The 14,000-nt window shown below is 51.1% G+C and overlaps 1 protein-coding gene across 3 annotated transcripts in view; it reads left to right on the forward strand.

Annotated features, from left to right (window-relative positions):
- Nucleotides 1-14,000, forward strand: part of insig2 (insulin induced gene 2) — a 46,201-nt gene that overhangs the window by 20,820 nt on the left and 11,381 nt on the right. Inside the window, exon 5 of one of the 3 annotated variants that reach the window (XM_072473050.1) lies at nt 9,161-9,379. The exons of the other annotated variants lie outside the window; for them this stretch is intronic. Coding sequence (XP_072329151.1) covers nt 9,161-9,188 — 28 coding nt within the window. The 3' untranslated portion in view covers nt 9,189-9,379. Of the gene's footprint in view, nt 1-9,160; nt 9,380-14,000 lie in introns of those variants that run through there. 3 annotated transcript variants of the gene reach the window in all.

Consider the following 14,000-nt stretch of genomic DNA (forward strand, 5'->3'; position numbering starts at 1 on the left):
GGTCACTGCTCCCTGAGGGTTCCTTCACCTTAAGATCCCTAATCAAGTCTGCCTCATTACAAATCACCAAATCCAGAATTGCCTGTTCCCTAGTAGGCTCTGTCACAAGCTGCTCCAAAAAACCATCTCTTACACATTCCACAAATTCCTTTTCTTGGGGTCCACTACCAACCTGATTTTCCCAGTCCACATGCATATTGAAGCCCCCCATGATTATTGTGATATTGCCTTTTTTACTTGCTTTCTCTATCTCCTGATTTATTTTCTGCCCCACATCCTGACTACTGCTAGGGGGCCTGTACATAACTCCCATCAGGGTCTTTTTACCTTTGCGATTCCTCAACTCTACCTACAGAGATTCTATGCCTTCTGATCCTATATCGTTCCTTGCTATCGATTTAACTTCATTCCTTACTAACAATGCAACCCCATCCCCTTTGCCCATCTGCCTGTCCTTTCGATAGGGCACATATATCCTTGTGTATTTGGGTCCCAGCCCTGACCCTTTCCAGCCACGTCTCTTGTGATGCTCACAACATCGTATCGGCCAATTTCAATGTGCACAACAAGCTCATTTACCTTGTTCCATATATTGCACGCATTAAGGTATAATACTCCCAGTCTTGCATTGACCACCTCCCTTCTCTCGCTTGTCGCCTTTTTTGCTCTGCCTGTGGGTGATGTTGTTCTCTTATTTTTGTTCTCTATTTCCCCTTCAGTTATGACACCTTCTAAGCTAACACTCTGGTCCCACTCCCCTGCCATATTAGTTTAAATCCTTCCGAGTGACACTAACAAACCTCCCAGCCAGGATAATGGTGCCCCTCGAGTTTAGATGCAACCCGTCCTTCTTGTACTGGTCGCATCTGCCCCGGAAGAGATCTCAATAGTCCAGAAATCTGAAACCCTCCCTCCTACACCACTGGTTTAGCCACGTGTTTAGCTGCACTATCCTCCCATTTCTAGCCTCACTGGCGTGGCACAGGGAGTAATCCTGAGATTACAACCCTAGAGGTCCTGCTTCTTAGCTTACTACCTAACTCCCTGAACTACTTCTGCAGGACCTCATCACTCTTTCTGCCTATGTCGTTAGTACCTATGTGTACTACGACCTATGTCTGTTCACCCTCCCCCTTTAGCATGCCCTGTATTCAATCAGAGACACATGACCCTGGCACCAGGGAGGCAACACACCATCTTGGAGTCTCTTTCACTTCCACAGAAGCACCTATCTGTGCCCCTTACTATAGAATCACCTGTAACTATTGTTCTCCTGCACTTTGCCCTCCCCTGCTGAGCAACAGAGCCAGTTGTGGTGCCACTGCACTGACTGCTGTTGTTTTCCTCTGATAGACTATCCCCCCCCAACAGTATCCAAAATGGTATACCTGTTAGAGAGGGGGACAGCCACAGGGGATTCCTGCACTGCATGCCTGCACTGCCTGCCTGCCTGCCCTGTCTAGAGGTTACCCATCTGTCTGCCTGCACCTTGGATGTGACCATGTCTCTATAACTCCTATCTATGACACTTTCCACCACCTGCATGTTCCTAAGTTCATCCAACTGCTGCTCCAACTGAACCATGCGGTCTCTGAGGAGCTGCGATTGGTTAGACATCCTGCAGACGGAGTCGACTGGAACGCTGGAAGCGTCATGGATCTGCCACATCTCTCAGTTAGAGCACTGCACCCCGCACCTCCATCATAACGTCAGAAGTGAGGATGTTCGCTGGTGATTGCGCATGTTTGCTGGTGATTGCGCAATGGTGAGCATCATTTGCAACTCCTCCAATACTGAAGCAGCTGACACCCGCATGCAGCAAGATGTGGGTAACATTCAAGCTTGCGTCAATAAATGATGAGTGACATTTGCACAACAGAAGTGCCAGGCAATGATAAACTCCAACAAGAGACTCTTAATCATCTCCCCTTGCCATTCAGTGGAATTACTATCACTGAATTCCCCTACTATCATCACCCCAAGGAACGGTCTACCAGTAACTAGAAACTGAACTGGATCAACCATATAAATACTGTAGCTACATGAGCACGCCAGAGGCAGGGAGTTCTGTGGCACGTAAATCATCTGACTCCTGACTTCCGGTTGCGGCCATGCCTGACTAGGTCGCACGTTCGGCAGCTCTCACTGGGAACGGACTTTAGGGCTCTCTAGCGGGGCTCCAACGGCACTTGTTTGACGGCTTCCAGTGTGGGAAGGTGACAGCAAGCCCCCCCCCCCCCGGACAGTGTATGGATTGGACCAGGAGTGGAGCGGTGAAAAAAGGGATCTTGGAGCAGCGAAAAGTGAGGGAGAAAAAGCAAGATGGCGGCGGGTGGAGACCAAGCAGCATGGGCGCAGTGGTCACAGGAGTAGCAGGAGTTTCTTAAACGCTGCTTTGAGGAGCTGAAGACCGACATGCTGGTGCCAATGAAGGCGGCGATTGAGAAGCTCGTGGAGACCCAGAGGGCCCAGGGAGCGGCGATCCGGGAGGTGCGACAAAAAGCCTCTGAGAACGAGGATGAGATCTTGGGCCTGGTGGTGAAGGTGGAGGCACACGAGGCGCTGCACAAGAAGTGGGCGGAAAGATTTGAGGACCTGGAGAATAGTTCGAGGAGGAAGAATCTTCGGATTCTGTGTCTCCCTGAAGGAGTTGAGGGGCCTGATACCGGGGCATATGTGAGCACGATGCTCAATTCGCTGATGGGCGCGGGAGCCTTCCCCTGGAGCTAGATGGGGCTCATCGGGTCCTGGCAAGGAGACGCAAGGCCAACGAGCCGCCAAGGGCTGTAGTGGTGAGGTTTCACCGCTTTATGGATAGTGTGTCTTGAGATGGGCCAAGAAAGAGCGGAGCAGCAGGTGGGAGAACACGGAGATCAAAATCTACCAGGACTGGAGTGCAGAGGAGGCCAAGAAGAGAGCTGGCTTTACTCGGGCCAAGGGGTGCTCCTACGGAAGGGGGTGAAGTTCGGTATGCTGCAGCCAGCGCGATTGTGGGTCACATTCCAAGATCGGCACCACTATTTCAAAACCCCTGAGGAGGCTTGGAGCTTTATACAGACTGAAAAGTTGGACTCAAATTGAGGGTCTGTGGTTGTGGGGGGGATGTCTGCTGTCTGTATGGTTTTAACCACGTGTAGGGAATGTTCACTTGGTTGGGTGCTGGATGGGGATGAGTGAAGGGATTTGATGGGGAGGCTGTGGGAGAGTGTGGGCGCCGGTGTTGGAGGGAGGGGAGGCCCGGGGATGGGGGAATTGAGATAAGGCCGCAAAAGGAGCTGCGGGGGCGGGGCCGGCTCAGGAAAGCGCAGACTTTTTCCCAGGCTAGGGAAGGACGGTGGTGGGGGTCGGAGGAGCGCACTGACTGAAGGGGAGGGGCGATTCCCACATTTGGGGGGTCGATGGGAAGGCCGGAGTCAGCTGACTTACGGGAGTGTTATGGGGGGAGCAAAAGAGCTAGATATGGATCTAGCGGGGGGAGGGGGGGTATAGGGTTGCTGCTGCATTGGCCAATGGGGAACTGGAAATAGGAGAGGTGGTCAGGGCGGGGGTCCGCCGTCTGGGGGACTGGAGGGTGTGGGATGCGTGGGCACGTGACTGGCCTAGAAAAGGAGATGGCTAGTCGGCAGGGGGGGGGAGGGGGGGGGGGGGGAAAGAGAGAGTGAGAAGCCCCCCAATCCAGCTGATAACTTGGAATGTGAGGGGCCTGAATGGGCCGGTTAAGAGGGCCCAAGTGTTCGCGCACGTTTGAAGGTGGCAGACCAGGTCAGGTTGAGAAAGGGATGGGTAGGACAGTTATTCCATTCTGGGCTGGATGCGAAGAACAGAGGGGTTGCAATACTGGTGGGGAAGCGGGTGTCGTTTGAGGCCAAGAATATTGTAGTGGATAATGGAGGTCGATATGTGATGGTGAGCAGTAGGTTGCAGGGGGTGTGGGTGGTACTGATAAACGTATATGCCCCGAACTGGGATGATGCCGGATTTATGAAGCGCATGCTGGGTCGGATTCCGGACCTGGAGGCAGGAAGCTTGATAATGGGTGGGGATTTCAACACGGTGCTGGATCCAGCATTAGATCGCTCCAGATCCAAGACGGGGAAGAGGTCGGCTGCGGCCAAGGTGCTTAGGGGGTTTATGGACCAGATGGGGGGAGTGGATCCATGGAGATTTGCTAAGGCCCTGGCCAGGGAATTCTCATTCTTTTACCATATACATAGAGCCTACTCCCGGATAGATTTTTTTTTTGTTTTGAGTAGGGCGCTAATCCCGAAAGTGGAAGGAACGGAGTATTCGGCCATAGCCATCTCAGACCACGCCCCGCACTGGGTGGAGCTGGAGTTAGGAGAGGAGAGGGACCAGCGCCCGCTGTGGTGTCTGGATGTGGGATTACTGGCGGATGAGGAGGTGTGCGGGGGTGCAGATAGTTGGAGGCCAATGATAACAGAGAGGTGCAAGTGGGGGTAGTCTGGGAGGCTTTTGTAAGGGCCACGAAGAATCCAGCACGAGTTTTAAGGATACAAAATAATAATGTTTATTTACTATAACAATATATACATAACAGTAGCAGTAACTTCCCTTGCTACCTTCTCCTTCCTGCTGGTTCCTGAACTGGCCAGCTTATTTATACTAGGAGTTTCTCCGCCCCCCTCATTGGGGAAGTTCATACTCCCATAGGATTGTGGGATAGTCATTAGTCCCCAGCCAATCGTAAGTAGGCAGGTTATAACAGAGGCGCTGAAGACGGTGGTCAGGGGAGAGTTAATCTCCATTAGGGCCCACCGGGAGAAGAGAGCACAGGGAGAGGGAGAGGTTGGTGGGGGAGATCTTAAGGGTGGACAGGAGATATGCAGAGGCCCCCGAGGAGGGACTACTTGGGGAGCGGCGAAGCCTCCAGACGGAGTTTGTCCTGTTGACCACAGGGAAAGCAGAGGCACAGTTGAGGAAAGCACAGGGACGACGTTTGAGTATGGGGAGAAGGCGAGCCGGATGCTGGCACACCAGCTCCGTAAGAGGGTGGCAGCGAGGGAGATAGGTGGAGTTAAGGATAGCAGGGGGAATACGGTGCGGAGAGAGTAAATGAGGTATTTAAGGACTTCTACGAGGAGCTGTACAGATCTGAGCCCCCAGCGGGGTAGAGGGGATGCGACGATTTTTGGATCAACTGAGGTTCCCGAGGGTGGAGGAGCAGGAGGTGGCTGGTTTAGGGGCGCCAATTAGGTTGGAAGAGCTGGTTAAAGGATTGGGGAACATGCAGGCGGGGAAGGCCCCGGGGCCAGATGGGTTCCCGGTCGAGTTTTATAGGAAATATGTGGACCTGCTAGACCCGTTGTTAGTGAGGACTTTCAATGAGGCAAGGGAGGGGGGGACCCTGCCCCCGACAATGTCCGGGGCGCTGATCTCGCTGATTCTGAAGCGGGAGAAGGACCCACTGCAATGTGGGTCGTATAGACCGATCTCACTCCTCAATGTGGATGCTAAGTTGCTGGCAAAAATACTGGCTACGAGAATTGAGGACTGTGGCCCTGGGGTGATTCATGAGGACCAGACGGGATTTGTAAAGGGCAGGCAGCTAAACACTAATGTGCGGAGGCTCCTCAACGTGATTATGATGCCATCGGTGGAGGGAGAGGCGGAGGTAGTGGCAGCTATGGACGCGGAGAAGGCCTTCGACTGGGTGGAGTGCGAGTATCCTTGGGAAGTCTTGCGGAGGTTTGGGTTCGGGGAGGGGTTTATCAGTTGGGTCAGGCTCCTATATAGAGCCCCGGTGGCGAGTGTGGCTATGAATCGGCGGAGGTCAGAGTACTTTCGGCTGTACCGAGGGACGAGGCAGGGGTGCCCCCTGTCCCCCTTGTTTGCATTGGCAATCGAGCCTTTGGCCATGGCACTAAGGGAGTCCAGGAAATGGAGGGGGTTGGTCCGAGGGGGAGAGGAACATCGGGTGTCGCTGTATGCGGATGACCTGTTGCTGTATGTGGCAGATGGAGGGGATGGTGGAGGTCATGCGGATCCTAAGGGAGTTTGGGGACTTCTCGGGCTATAAGCTCAACGTAGGGAAAAGTGAGCTCTTTGCGCTGCATCCAGGGGACCAGGGAAGGGGGATAGACGACCTACCATTGAAGAGGGCGGAAAGGAACTTTCGGTACTTGGGGATCCAGGTGACTGGGAGCTAGGGGGCCCTGCAGAAGCTCAATTTGACACGGTTGGTGGAGCAGATGGAGGAGGATTTCAAAAGATGGGATGTGCTGCCACTCTCGCCAGCGGGCAGGGTACAGTCGGTTAAAATGATGGTCCTCCTGAGGTTTCTCTTTATGTTCCAGTGCCTTCCCATTATGATTACCAAGGCCTTTTTTAAATGGGTAGGTAGGAGCATCATGGATTTTGTGTGGGCAAATAAGACCCCGAGGGTAAGGATGGTGTTTCTGGAGAGTAGCAGGGACAGGAGAGGGCTGGCGCTGCAGAATCTGTGCGGCTACTATTGGGCAGCCAACGTGGCGATGATCCGTAAGTGGGTAATAGAGGGAGAGGGGGCGGCGTGGAAGAGGTTGGAGATGGGGTCCTGCAGGGGCAGAAGCCTGAGGGCGCTGGTGACGGCACCGCTGCTGCTCTCGCCGACAAGGTACACCATGAGTCTGGTGGTGGCGGCAACGTTGAAGATCTGGGGGCAGTGGAGACGGCATAGGGGTGAGGTGGGAGCCTCGGTTTCGTCCCCGATTCGGGAGAACCATCGGTTCGTCCCGGGAACGATGGATGGGGGGTTTCGGAGCTGGCATCGGGCAGGGATCAGAAGAATGGGGGACCTGTTTATAGATGGGACGTTTGCGAGCCTAGGGGCGCTGGAGGAGACGTTTGGGTTACTCCCGGGAAATGCGTTCAGGTATATGCAAGTGAGGGCGTTTGTGAGGCGGCAGGTGAGGGAATTCCTGTTGCTCCCGGCACACAGGATTCAGGACAGGGTGATTTTGGGTGTATGGGTCGGAGAAGGCAAGGTTTCGGCGATCTATCAAGAGATGAAAGTAGAGGAGGAGGTTTCGGTAGAGGAGCTAAACGGCAAGTGGGAGGAGGAGCTTGGGGAGGCGATTGAAGAGGGTCTGTGGGCTGATGCCCTGAGTAGGGTTAATTCCTCTTCCTCTTGTGCCAGGCTCAGCCTAATACAATTCAAGGTTACTCACAGAGCGCATATGACAGGGGCGAGGTTGAGTAGGTTCTTTGGGGTGGAGGACAGATGTGGGAGGTGCTCGGGAAGCCTGGCGAATCACATCCACATTTTCTGGTCGTGCCCGGCACTGAAGGGGTTTTGGAGGGGTTTCGCGAGGACTATGTTCAAGGTGGTGAAAGTCCAGGTCAAGCCGAGTTGGGGGTTGGCACTATTTGGGGTAACGGACGTGCAGGGCGTGCAGGAGGCGAAAGAGGCCGGTATCCTGGCCTTTGCGTCCCTGGTAGCCCGGCAAAGGATCTTGCTATTAGGGAAGGACGCGAAGCCCCCCCAGTGTGGAAGCCTGGAATAAATGACATGGCAGGGTTCTTTAAGTTGGAGAGGATAACGTTTGCCTTGAGAAGGTCTGTGCAGGGGTTCTTCAGGCGGTGGCAACCGTTCCTAGACTATCTCGCGGAGCGCTAGGAGGAGGTCAGCAGCAGCAGCAACCCGGGGGGGGGTGTCTCTGTCGCGGGGGTATCTGGGTGGGCGGGGCGGGGGGGCGGATTCCCAAGGGTACTTTTGAATGTTATATGGGGGGGTTAATACATGTGGGAGAAACCCAATGTATCAGTAGTTTATAATTTTTGATTGTGATGTTTGTGTTCTTTTTGTTATGGGGGGGTTTGTTTGTTATAAAAATTCTGTTGGAAAAATTTGAATAAACATATTTATAAAAAAAAAAGAAAAAATCATCTGACTCCCCAAAGCCTGTTCACCATCTGCAAGGCAAAAGTCAAGAGTGTGATAGAATATTCTCCAATTGCTTGGATGAGTGCAGCCCCAACAACACTCAAGCTCGACATCACCCTGGAAAAAGCAGCCTGCTTGATTGGCACCCCATCGACCACCTCAAGCATTCACTCCCTCCACCACCCAATGCACACTGGCAGCAGTGTTTATTATATACAAGATGCATTTGCAGCAACTTGCCACATCTCTTTTGTTATGGGCCAGTGTTTAGAGAACCCCAAAGTGTATCATGGAGTCACCTGACCCACACCTTTTACTAGATTGTGGTATGGGGAGCACACGGCCCACTCTACAGGTGTGGTACAGCAGAAAGGGAAATGTATTTTTTAAAGCAAAACCATGTTTATTCTATGAGTTCAAGTTAACCTTTTTCAAACAAACCGTGAGCATTTTAGCAACCATTAATTCAAATACAACCTCCAAAGAATACAACCTCCAAAGAATACAACACTAAGTAATCCTTAATACCTTCCCAAACAACATCCAGAAGACAAAAGAAACACCTTTTAACAGAAGCACATCAGGTTTCCATTCACTACTGAGAACATTTATAATTCTGAATTCACCAAATGATCAAGAGATAGTCTTTTCATGGCAGAGAGAACAATAGTACACCTGCTCTGTCTGGCTTCAGCTCCAACACTGAAAATGAAACTAAAACACACCCTGCAGCAAACAGCCTAAAATGAAAGTAAAAAGCTGACAGGCAGCCGAGCTCCACCCCCTCTCCAACATCACTGCAGTAACAACACCCATTTCTTAAAGATACTCTCACATGACACTTTCAACAGAGGTCGTGGGTTAGGAATTCAAGGGCAGCAGTGAGAAGTTCCCCTCCATTCCATACATCATCCTGACTTGGAATTACATCGCTGTTCTTTCTTTGTCGCTAGGTCGGATGCACGGTAGCACAGTGGTTAGCACTGTTGCTTCACGGTCCCAGGTTTGATTCCCGGCTTGGGTCACTGTCTGTGCGGAGCCTGCACCTTCCCTCCGTGTCTGCATGGGTTTCCTCCGGGTGCTCTAGTTTCCTCCCACAAGTCGCCAAAGATGTGCTGTTAGGTAATTTAGAAATTCTGAATTCTTTCTCCGATGTACCCGAACATGTGCCTGAGTGTAGCTTTTCACAGTAACATCATTGCAGTGTTAATGTAAGCCTAACTGTGACAAAGATTGTTATTTATTATTATAAAATCTTGGAACTCCCTTTTTTAACAGCACTGTGGGTGAGACCTATATGAACTGATACAATTCAAGAAGATGGCTCATCACCACCTTCCCAATGAAGCGCACAAAATCTGGCCGAGCCAGCAACACTGGCATGCTGTGAAACAATAAAAACACCCTAAAGCTTTGGTGCCACAATTTGTGGTTTCACTCGTACGACCAAATAGAATCACTGTTTTGTCCCTAAATGCTAAAATAAATGTCTTTCTAACTGCCCCTCCTTATGTTGTACAGTATTGTTTTTAACTAATTTTACTTGAGCATTAACTTGTTACTTCACAGCGCCAGGGTCCCAGGTTCGATTCAAGCGTGGGTCACTGTCTGGGGAGTCTGCACATTCTCTCTGTGTCTGCGTGGGTTTCCTCCGAGTGCTCCGGTTTCCTCCCACTAGTCCCGAAAGACGTGCTGTTAGGTGAATTTGACATTCTGAATTTTCCCTCTGTGTACCCGAATGTGGTGACTAGGGGATTTTCACAGTAACTTAATTGCAGTGTTAATGCAAGCCTACTTGTGACAATAATAAAGATTATTATTAAAAATATTTTTATATTTTCCTTGTTTGAAAACAAGCTGGACGAGCTTAACGCCAGACTTGCCTCTCAGAAGGAAATAAGAGACTGCTGTGTGCTCTGTTTCACAAAGACATGGCTCACTCCTGCCTCACCGGATTATGCCATACAACCTGACGCTTCTCAATACAGCGGATGGATAGCATTGTGCGTTGGGGAACTCCTCATCAACTCCTCTTGGTGCTCCGACGTAGCAACCCTGGCAAACTACTTCTCATCGGACCTGGAATATCTCACCGTTTTACATCCCACCCCAAGCGGAAGTGAAGAAGGGGCTTGATGAATTGTGCACCACCATAAATAACAGTGAAACAGGATACTCCGAGACCTTGCTTATCGTGTCTGGGGACTTCAACCAGGCCAACCTCGAGTGTACTGCCAAAATGACACCAACACCTCTCCTGCCCCACCAGAGGTCCCAACATCGTTGACCGCTGCTGCACAAACATCAAGGGTACTTAGCAATCCATCCTCCGACCTCACTTCGGAAAATTGGACCAGAAGACAGTGCTCCTTCTAGCATACAATCAGAAACTAGTGGGGGAATCCGGTTAAGAAGGTCATGCTCCTTCTCCCGGCATACTAGCGGAAGAATCCGGTTAAGAACGTCGTGCTATGTTGTTCCGAGGCAATGGAAGAGCTCCTATGTGATTGCTTGGAGTCAGTGGACTGGTCCGTAATCAAGAACTCAGCGTGCATGCCAAAGAAGGTAGGACGTACATTCCCCAACCAGAAACCATGGTTTAATCTGGAGATTCACTCCCTACTGAAGTCCAGGTCTGAGGCGTTCAAGACAGGTGATCCTGACCTATACAAGAGATCTAGGTACGATCTCCGCAAAGCCATCAGGGACGCCAAGAGACAATACCAGACTATGCTAGAGTCACATACTAACGACATGGACTCTCGTTGGTTGTGGCAAGGCTTAAACAACGTAACAGTCTCGAGGCAAAGCAGAGTAGAATCTCTGACAGCAGTGCACCCTCTCGATGAATTCAATGCATTCTATGCTCGTTTCGAGCAGGAAACCAACGAACCGTTGTCAACTGCCCCAACAGCCTCCGATATACCCACGCCTATCGTCACAGCATCAGAAGTCAGATCAGCCTTCTTGAAAGTGTACCCACGGAACACAACATATCCAGAAGGAGTCCCTGGTCCTGCTCTCAGACCCTGCATGGCCCAACTGGCGGGTGTTCTTGGACATCTTCAACCTCTCCCTCCTCTGTTCCGAGGTTCCTACCTGCTTCAAAAAGACCACAATCATACCGGTGCCAAAGAAGAACTAGGTAATGTGCCTCAACAACTACCGCCGATAATCTTGACATCTATCATTATGAAGTGCTTCGAGAGGTTGGTCATAAGACACACTCCATACTTACAGAAAGCCTTGATCCACTGCAATTCGCATACCGCCACAACCGGTCCACAGCAGAAGCGATCTCCCTGGCCTTACACTCATCCCTGGAGCATCTCGACAACAATGACTCCTACGTCAGACTCCTATTTTTTGACTACAGCTCCGCATTCAGCAGCATAATCCCAGCCTAGCTCATATCTAAACTTCAAAACCTAGGACGTGGTAACTCCCTCTGCAACAATAGCCTCGAATTCCTGACCCATAGACCACAATCGGTAAGGATAAACAGCAGCATCTCTTCAATCGTTCTCCGCACAGGGGCTCCGCAAAGCTGCGTACATAGCCCCCTACTACACACACACGACTGTGCGGCAAAGTTCAACTCCAACTCCACCGACAAGTTTGCTGATGACACGACCATAGAGGGTTGGATCTCAAACAACGATGAGTAAAGTACAGGAGAGAGCTGGAGAACCTAGTGGCGTGGTGCAGTGACAACTCCATGTCAGCAAAACTAAGGAGCTGGTCATCAACTTTAGGAAGTGAAGTGCTGTACACACCCCTGTCTGCATTAATAATGCCACGGTGGAGATGGGTGACAGCTTCAAATTCCTAGGCGTACACATCACCAATAATCTGTCCTGGTCCACCCACGTCGACACTACGACCAAGAAAGCACAACTACGCTTATACGTCCTCAGGAAATTTGGCATTTCCGCATTGACTCCTCACCAAATTTTACAGATGCACCATAGAAAGCACCCTATCTGGCTGCATCAAAGCCTGGTATGGCAACTGCTCGGCCCAAGACCGTAAGAAGCCAGGAGAGTCGTGAACACAGCCCGGTCTATCACGCGAACACGCTCCCATCCATTGACTCTGCCTATATCTCCCGCTGCCTCAGGAAAGCGGGTAACATAATCATAGACCTCTCTCATCCGGGTATTTTCTCTTCTAACCTCTTCCATCGGGCAGGAGATATAGAAGTCTGAGAACACACACTAACTGATTCCAAAACATCATCTTCCGCGCTGCTACCAGAGTCCTGTGGCCCTCTAATGGCTGAACTGATCTCTCCACGCATCTTCTCTGCTGTGTAGCACTACACTCTATGCTTCTCTATGCATTTATCTCATATCCTACGTTTTTCATGTATGGTACGATCTGACTGGATTGTACAAAACAGTACTTTTCTCTGTACCTCTGTACACGTGACAATAAACTAAATCTTTTAGTATCAATCTCGGGATAGGGGACAGTGGGGAATTAGAGCCGAAAAAGGGTCATTTCAATTAAAATCGACAAAACTACTTTCACCACCCCTAACCTACCAGAATGCAAGTAACTAATTAACGAGGAGGCCTTCGGTGGCGGCTATGAAGGAGTAAGTCGCACATTTGGTGGTTCCCGCTCTGGTCGGACTTTTGGACCTTTCCCCCGTTTTTCTATCGGACTTGAATTGTAAAAAGGATGCTCGTGGCAATTGTTTACTGAATTCCGACTTCGGTGCGTGGTGAGAAGGACTAGAAGTGTTCGTAAGGGCAGAAACAAAACGTGAGAGAAGGCTTGGGCTATAGCTGCAACAGAAGACAGCATGGCGGAGGTTCGGACCTCTGGCTTGTAAACCCAGCAGTCTACGGAGCAGCTGATGCAAGTCATTCAGGAAGGCTTTTCTACGCAGAAACGGGACTGCTTGGACCCGATAAAAGAGTCGATTGAGCGGTTGGAGCATAGATTGGACGCCCAGGATCGGGCGATCCAGAGGTTGAGAAGGCGCTGGCTGAGCAGGAGGAACATCAGACTACGGTGGAGCTGGAGGTGGAGGACGCTGGGTCATACATCGCAGACATGTTTGTGAAGCTGCTGGGGGATGGGGCTTTCTCCCGGCCCTTGGAGGTGGATAGGGCTCACAGAGCACTCGCGAGGAAGCCGCGACTGGGAGACCACCCGAGGGCAAGGGTGGTGAGATTCCACAGGTTCTCGGATAAGGACCGCATTCTACAGTGGGCCAAGCAGACACGGAGCTGTAAATGGCACAATAGCATCCTGCGGGTTTACCAGGACCTGAGTGGAGAGATGTCCAGGAGGAGAGCAGGCTTCAACCAGATCTTTTTGATCCTTTTGAAGAAAAAGGTGAAGCTTGGACTGTTATACCCAGCCTGTCTCTGGGTCACGCATGAGGATCAGCACATCCTACTTCGAGTTGCCAGAGGATACGTTGCACTTTGCGAAAAAGAAAGGGCTGGTGATGGATTGAGAACTTTTGAACTTGGCTGCGACGTTCTTGTTTTTGTTTTTGCTTTTTGTTTCTCTGTTTTTGTAAAAAGTTTCCTGTTTTGTGTTTCATGGAAGATGTTTGTGATGCAGTTTGCATTGATTTGGAACCAGCGGTAGAGCTGAGTGAGTTAAGGTTTTCATTTGCACTGTTGGGGGATGGAGGGGTGCTTGTTTTGATCTTGGTGTTTTTCTGTTGGGCAATTGTGGGGGTTGTTTGATGTTGGAGTTTGTTTGTATGAACGGGGGGAGGGTGGGGAGGGAACAATAGGTGGGAGACTATCTTGCGCCGGGGATGGGGGCCACCAAGCTAGCTGGGTGGGCTAGCTCTCTGAAGCGCAGTGGGGGGTGTGCATGGTTTAATAAAGGGGTTGGGCTACAGGGTGTTGTTACGGGGGGGTGGTGAATGTTCTGCTGACGTGGGAGGGACTTGGGCTGAGGGACAGTGAGGAGGTTGGGGGTGGGGGATGCCTGGGGATGGCTGATCGGCGGAGGGGGGCAATGAGCCCCCCCAACTAGGCTGATCACCTGGAATGTTAGAGGGTTAAATGGGCCGGTCAAAAGGGCACGTGTGTTTGACCATCTTAGGGGATTGAAGGCGGACGTGGTAATGTTGCAGGAGACACAC

This window comes from Scyliorhinus torazame, chromosome 2 (assembly GCF_047496885.1).
Source record: "Scyliorhinus torazame isolate Kashiwa2021f chromosome 2, sScyTor2.1, whole genome shotgun sequence".
NCBI lineage: Eukaryota > Metazoa > Chordata > Chondrichthyes > Carcharhiniformes > Scyliorhinidae > Scyliorhinus > Scyliorhinus torazame.